General features: G+C 38.2%; 1 protein-coding gene across 1 annotated transcript; it reads right to left on the bottom strand.

The window, feature by feature from the left end:
- Positions 1–2419: 2419 nt before the first annotated feature.
- LOC132536936 (serine protease inhibitor Kazal-type 9-like) lies at positions 2420–7331 on the bottom strand. Its single transcript, XM_060186408.1, has 4 exons — positions 7210–7331; positions 5728–5756; positions 4259–4386; positions 2420–2613 (listed from the first exon to the last, which is right to left on the bottom strand). Exons 1-4 carry the CDS (start codon positions 7256–7258, stop codon positions 2568–2570), a joined length of 252 nt encoding a protein of 83 aa, XP_060042391.1. The 5' UTR covers positions 7259–7331; the 3' UTR covers positions 2420–2567.
- Positions 7332–7944: the final 613 nt, after the last annotated feature.

Raw genomic sequence — 7944 nt, 5'->3', positions numbered from 1 at the left:
AATCAATGGTTAATGATTTATAGTATAGTTTTTAACATGTGGATACAATTTCTTGTCACCACCTTAGGTGTTTGCAAAACACTCTCAGACCTAACTTGGGTCTTTTCTTTTTCTTTTTTTTATTAATTAATTAATTAATTAATTAATTAATTAATTTTAGAAAGGAGACATTGACAAAACCATAGGATAGGAAGGGTACAACTCCACACAATTCCCACCACCAGATCTCCATATCCCACCCCCTCCCCTGATAGCTTTCCCATTCTCTATCCCTCTGCAAGTATGGACCCAGGGTCCTTGTGGGTTGCAGAAGGTGGAGGGTCTGGCTTCTGTAATTGCTTCCCCACTGAACGTGGGCGTTGACTTGTCTATCCATACTCCCAGTCTAGCTCTCTCTTTCCCTGGTAGGGTGAGTCTCTGGGGAATCGGGGCTCCAGGACACATTGGCAGGGTCATCTGCCCAGGGAAGCCCAGTTGGCATCATGGTAGCATCTGGAACCTGGTGGCTGAAAGAAGAGTTAACATATAAAGCCAAACAAATTGTTGACTAGTCATGAACCTAAAGGCTGGAATAATTCAGATGAAGTTTTTTGGGGGGATCTCCATTTTGTAGATAGTAGGCCAGTTTTAGTTATATTCCAAAGGGCCCATGACTATACTCTTTTTTTTTTCCCCCTGAGCCTGACATCTGATATGCAAGTGGATCCAAGTTATTGTCTGAGGAGATGTAATGGCTGGAAAAAGGACCAGAAAGGTGGATCAGGGAAGAGAGTAGCTCCCAAATATGGGAAAGGTGTATAAAAATTATTGACTATAATCCCATTGATTTGATCTGATCTGGGGCCCATATTCAGCTTAGGAGCCTATGTGACCTCTGCATCCCTATAGATCTGAGCTCACATTCATGAGTTGGAAAGTTCCAAGCTGCCCCAATTTCAGGACCCATCTTCCTCAGGTGTAATATAGAGTATGTTGTCCATCCTCCCTTCAGAGGATGGAACATTCTCTGCCGTTGTTCATCCATGTTGAGGGCAAGGTCCTATGGGGGCCTACAAGGGGGGTCTGTTGTGTTCTTCCTGATAGATATGTAACAATGGAGAGAGGGATTTATTCAAGGTCTAGGACCATCATGTCTGTTTGGGGATCTCAGAACTCCCCGACTAGGTCCCCACCTGATGGGCGGCCTGATAGTGACTGAAGAGTCATCATTACCTCCAATACTTCTTACTGTGTAAGCCCATTTCACCCACACTTCACTCTACTCCCTCTGTCTTCATCTAGTTTCTTTTGTTAACTCAACTCCCTCACTTGGGTTTCTACTTATAAATCACCTCCTCAGAGAAGATAATCCAGAGAAAATTGGTCTAATTTTATTTTGTTGACTATCTTCTTAAAATTCTTCCTATCAGATCTCCTTCCCCCTCTGCTTTATTTTTTAGCTGAATTCTAATTTGTACACTGTATTACTTGCAGCTGAACAAAACAGTGACTGATATTTATGCCGTAAAATGATCACAATGTAGCATCCATCAATATACATAGTTAGAATTTCTTCTTGTGGTGAGAAGTCTCAAGATGTGCTTTCAGTAACTTTCAAATAGGCAATATAACGTTATCAATACCTCTTATCTAACCTTTTATCTGTCTGTCTGTTTCTTTCTCTCTTTCTGTTCCTCATCCTCTATCAAAAACATAAAGGAAGATGAAAAAATATGACCACCAGGAACAGTGGAGTCGTGCAGGCACAGAGCCCTTGACAACCTCAGTGGCAAAAAACAAAAATATTATTTGAATAATATACAAATGGATTACAAAGATATGCTAGACAAACTCTTTATTCTTTAAATAAATCTACTGGATTGTACAATAAGATCAAACTTTAGGGGAAGAAAAGTATGGGAGACAGTGATTAATAAATGGGCATGTCTATACCTTTACTGGTCACATATTACAAATTCCCTCTTTGGTAGCAACTAGTCAGCGACTTCAATTTACATCAGTGTAGTATTTAAAAATAACAGCCTTGGAGGTGATGCAGTAGCTAGAGGACTGGAGCTACAAGTGTGAAGTCTTGAGTTCAATCCCCAGCACTCTGTGTGCCAAAGTCACGCTCTAGTTCTCTCTCTATCATAAATACACAAATCCTTAAATATACCTTAAATACAGGAGACATTTAATAAAGCTGTAGTTTTTGAAAGTTTTCATGCTTGAATTCTCCCTCTTTTATGTCCACATTTCAGGAATACACAATGAGGTAATGTGCTGGGGATGTTTTACTACCCTTGGCATGAAGAAACTTCAAGACCTTTGATTTTCTTGTTCCTTTCTCCCAGAATGGGGACCTATGACTATCTGTCATGTAACGCTCAGAACTGAAACAGGTCTAGAAGAGTCACTCACAAAACAGTTCAAACAAATATTTATGCTACGCAAATCTCCTTTATTTTGCAAGGACATCAAGTCTTTATGGTGACATGATTAGGCAATGAAGTGTTGATTAGATAGGAAAAGGAATTAGTGTTTCTTTGGGGCAGATGCATGAAACATTTTTGAATCACAAAATAGGTTTAACAGTCACCAAAATGTTTGAATTTAAGTTCTTCATCACTTTTCCTGTGGAGAGAAAATAAGAAGGAAAGAGATATGCTGAGGTCATAGGCCTTTGATAAACATCTAATTCTTATTTAAGAAGAACCAGAACAGGTATCATACATATGCACTGAAGGCCTATTTTCACTCATCTGTCATTTTAGTTTATTGTGATTTTTATTACTATTATTTTTATTTGCCATGGAGGCTCTGTGCCTCCATGATTCTACCACTTACAGTGGACTCTCCTCCCTCCCATCTTTTTCTTTAAAACAGAATGTGTGAGAAAGGGAAAGAGATGAGAGAAGGAAGAAGAGTAAGAGAGGGAGAGACAGAAGGAGAGTCATGGGGAAGAGAGATACTTAACATTACTCTGTCATTTGAGAACTTCTGCCATGCAGATGTTCTCTTGTGGTAGTGGGGCTCAGACCCTGATTCTTGCTACCATCTGAGCTTTCTCCCTGCTCTGTCCATGTGTATTTTGAAAATCTTTAAAAGAAAGTAAATGTTTCTATATTGTTAATTCAGCATTTTGTTTTCTGAGTTGATGTTAATTATAGATAATTACTTTATGACATTCAAACTACTCTTGACCACTTGATTTTCAAATTCTTCTTTTTTTTTTAAACCAGAATACTGCTCAGCTCTGGCTTAGGGTGGTGCAGGGGATTGAACCTAGGGCTTTGGAGCCTCAGACAAGAGAGTCTATTTGCATAGCCATTATGCTATCTACCCCTGCTCCCAAATTCTAATTTTTATTGTAGCTTCAATCTATTTTTATTGAGAATTCATACTTTAAAATATCACAAGGTCTTTAACTCATCCAGATATTTTGTACGAGTCATTAGGAACTGTTAATACATTCAAACTCTCCTCCCCACATCTCTCCTTCTGTTGCTACCTCCCTTTCTCTCTTTCCTTCTCTCATCTCTTTCCCTTTTTCACACATTCTATCTTAAAGAAAAAGATGGGAGGGAGGAGAGTAGACTGCAAGTGGTGGCACAAAGCCTCCATGGCAAATAAAAATAATAGTAATAAAATCATAATAAATTGAAATTAAAGTATACACAAGACTCATTTTAACAGGTGTGACCTGACATTCCTAGCATGCAGGAAATTTCATGTTCATGGAAAGAACCAAGCATAAGCTGAAATATCACTGGAGGTTTTTCACATGGAGGGAATTTAAGCAATAGATTATCATTACTTATTTATTCTATTGCCACCAGGGTTACCACTGGAGTTGGGTGCCTACACTCTACCATTCCCAGCAGTTTATTTTTTTTCCTCCTTCTTTTATTTAATAGGACAGAAATAAATTGAGAGGGGAGGGAGGAATAAAGAGGGAGAGAGAAAGAGACACCTATAGCATGGCTTGACTACTTCTAGACCAAGCAGAGGCTTGAACCCAAGTCCTTTTGCATGTTAAATGTATGCATTCAGTTGGCTGTGTCACTACAAGACCCCAAATGAGAGATTAGCAGTAGATGTTCAATTAGATGATCCTTAAGTTTTATCCCAAATTATTGAGTCCCAAATTCTATAAGCTTTGACAAGAGGTAATTCATAGATTTCCGATGCCCTAAACAACTTTATTTAATCAAGTTAAATTTGCTTTAGCAAAGAATCATAACTGAAATATAGAAAAGGAAAGTGTTTTAGTACTTACACAACTTCAGAACAAAAGAAGCATTCATTGCTGTATGTTGTGCCATCCGATCCACAAATGGGTGCATAGATCTCAGTACATAATCTCTCTTCTCCTGGAGGTAACTTTTTGTAACTACTGCAATCAACCTGACAATACATATATATTGGTAGCTTTCATTCCTTCAACCACAATTTGTTCTCAGGATTTGGAATTTTCCACCATAACTCAGAGGGATTCCTAGCATCTTTACTTCTTATTCCAATTATATGTCATCTAACACCTTTGAGATAAAGTGTATAGTAACTTCCTCTATGGAGTATACTAACATATTTCTAAGTGTTAGGGTTGCACTGGGAGCAGACAATACAAAGAGTACCAAGTGTGGTATCATAGCAGAAAAGCTTGAAAGACCAGTAGGGCAGAACAGAAATTCTGGTGCTTATGATATGTGTATGCCAGTATTATTGCACTTCCTCTCCTTGTCTGTTCAAACTCCAACTCCAGGATTAATGTGTGATCCAGAAATTACCAAGGATCATACTCATGAACGTTTCTAAATCTTATACAGCTGCTAACCCATTCACAATGGCTAGAAATTAGACCTGACTCCACAAATTACCTTCTTTAACCTAAAACAAAAGATTCAAAATGGCCAAAGGAGCTACCCAGGGCCCAAGGTCACACAGCTTAAAAATCTCTCTCTCTCTCTCTCTCTCTCTCTCTCTCTCTCTCTCTCTCATATACATGTATGCACATGTGCAGAATGTAGGTTAGAACCCCAAATTATTTCTGACTGTTGGTTTAAAGCTTTTTACTACCACACCTAGATTTACTCAACAACAGTCATTAATTACTAAATGTGAGTCATGAAGGGAAGTTTACTTTTAAGTCTTTCTTCTGTGAGACAGAGAGCAAAGATGTGTGACCCATTTAAAATTTATAGGGATTATGATTTGTCCTTATTGAGCTTCTTTACTATGTGCCAGGAACTGTGCTTAATCCTTTACAAACATTACTGTTTTATGTCTCAGTAATCTCATTGGCAGGTTTGTGCACATGGTCATGTGATCCAAAAGCTGGAATGTCAGTCCATGCCTTGCTAACCCCTAAGGTAAGTATCTATTGATTTTGTTCTACTACCTTGATTCTAGAACATTTTGATCTACATTGGATTAGATACTCAATTAATAAATCTTCTAAAAGTTTTTGTCATCATCCGGGGCTTCATTGCTCTAAGATGACTTTTTTCAGAGTGATAGAGACAGAGCAGCAAAGAGAGAAGGAAAGAGGATGTAGCACCAAAGCTTCTTTTAAAAGCAGTGGGGGCCAGGCTTTAACCTGAACCTGAGTCATGTACATGACAACGAATTAGGCACATCATCCCAGTAGCAAAATCATATTGATGTATAATATCAACTATTTCCTTATTTTGGCTATCTTTAAAATTAGATGAAAGTAGGGTTTTGTACTAAGAGAAATATACATACCTGCTTCCTGCATTTGGCACATTCTGTAACTAGAAGAAAAATGGACAGGAGAAAAATTAAACACTGGGAGATTTCTACTTATTAGAAAGAGAGTCTTTGACTTATGTTTTAGCTTTTATCCTAACAAAAAAAAATAGCCAACAAACAAAAACAGGACTTTTTCAGAGATGTATATGAGCATTATACAGGTTATTATTATTATTTTGAGATGAGAAGAAACCCAAAGGGTAGAAAATCTTCTACAATAACCAGGATTCTGCCATTCTTTCCTAGTTCATAATCTGAGCTTTAAAGATAATGGAACACAGAATAAGTTGTATATTTAGGGAATATCTACTTGTATGTAGCAAGCAGAGATGCCAGAAACTGGATCAATAATAATACATTCGAGGAAGGAGGATTTCAGCTCAACAATGGAAAAGCAGTAATAGTTATGTTGCTAAACAGTGAATTAGATCGTTTTGTGAAGCGAGGTTCCCCAAAGTGATAATACTAGGCCAGCATAGAGTCTTAGATGGCTATTTCATAAAGGAGTTACCCAAAGTTATCCATTGTTATATGAATGAGATGTTGGATATAGCTGGTTTAGGTCTACTCAATCCCTGTGGATATGATAAAGTAATATATTGGGGGAAAAGAAGTATACTTAAAAGAGTTTCCTTTGTGGGCCAGCAAATAGCTCACTTGGTTAGGGCTTTGCCATTTGCCTGACCCTTGTTTGAGTCTGGCCCCTACTGCATTAAAGAAGCTTCAATGTGGTGGTATCATTCACTCTCTTTCTGTGCCTGTTTCTTCCTGTCTTTCTGTTTCTGTCTGTATTTCTCTATCTGAAAAACTTCTCCCAGAGCAGTGAATCTCCCGTGATGACTAAACCAATAAATAAATAGTCCTTTCCCCTGGAACCAAAGAAGTAGCTCAGTAGATAGAATGCCTGCCTTATCATGTATATATCCTGGTTCAAACTACAATAGATCAAATGGGGAGGGCAGCATTGGCACTGGGGGAAGACCAAGTGCTATGGTGTTACTCCTCTGTCTGCCCATGTCTCTAAATAATTTTTTAAATATTTTATTTTATTTATTTATTCCCTTTTGTTGCCCTTGTTGTTTTATTGTTGTAGTTATTATTGTTGTTGTCGTTGTTGTTGGGTAGGACAGAGAGAAACAGAGAGAGGAGGGGAAGACAGAGAGGGGGGAGAGAAAGACAGACACCTGCAGACCTGCTTCACCACCTGTGAAGTGACTCCCCTGCAGGTGGGGAGCCGGGGTTCGAACCGGGATCCTTATGCCGGTCCTTGTGCTTTGCGCCACCTGCGCTTAACCCGCTGCGCTACAGCCCGACTCCCTAAATAATTTTTTTAAGTAAAAATTTAAAAGCTTCCCTTGTTATGTATGTGGCAAATACATTTCCAGATTGTGTGGGCATAAAATACCAGGAGCTGTTAGCATCGGGATTGTGGCATTTAATAAAGGAAATACTTACTGGCTATAAATGTCAGACCCAAGAGTAGGACAAAGACTGCTGATTTCATGGTGTCCAAGTGGTAAAGGCTAGTCAGACAGAGGCAAGAAAAAATGTCTTTCTTGTATCATGTGGGCCCTGTCTTATATGCTGTCAAGTTCCTTCTTCAATTATGAAACAGAAATCTGAGAACAATCATAAACATCTGCTAGGTTTGGAAAATGCTTTATTGTGAAGGACGGATGATGGCACATGACATCTTAATAAGTAATAAGATTCAATAAAGTTGGCATAGTTCTTTTCTTTACTTACCTAAGTATTTGAACTTTTTCCATACAATGTGGAATAGTCATTACTGTTCTGTTTGCTTTTACAAATGAGGAGGTGATCTCACACAAGGAAGCCAAATAATTGCATTAGACTTACTTATTATATTTGGTTGTGTTGCTTTTTCTAAGATTTGTCATCAACATGGAGATGTAAAATTTTTCAGACTCTTTCTCTGGGTGCTCCTTTTCCTTCTCTGTTCATCATCAAGTAGGAAATGTTGCCAGTTAACGTCCTAGATCGGGCAGAGAAGTATTAGACACATTCAACTTTCAAATCAGAAGAAAACAACCAATAATCCAGTTTTTTTTTACTAAAAAATTACTCCAAATTCAAAGGTAGAAATTGTAGATCTGGTTAGAGTCACTACCTCATTTACCTGCCAGATTCCTGAAGGATGCTACTTTATCAAGCATCTTAAGAAGAGAG

The sequence above is a fragment of the Erinaceus europaeus genome, chromosome 2, assembly GCF_950295315.1.
Source record: "Erinaceus europaeus chromosome 2, mEriEur2.1, whole genome shotgun sequence".
Lineage (NCBI taxonomy): Eukaryota > Metazoa > Chordata > Mammalia > Eulipotyphla > Erinaceidae > Erinaceus > Erinaceus europaeus.
This window is presented reverse-complemented; position numbering and strand designations above follow the sequence as displayed.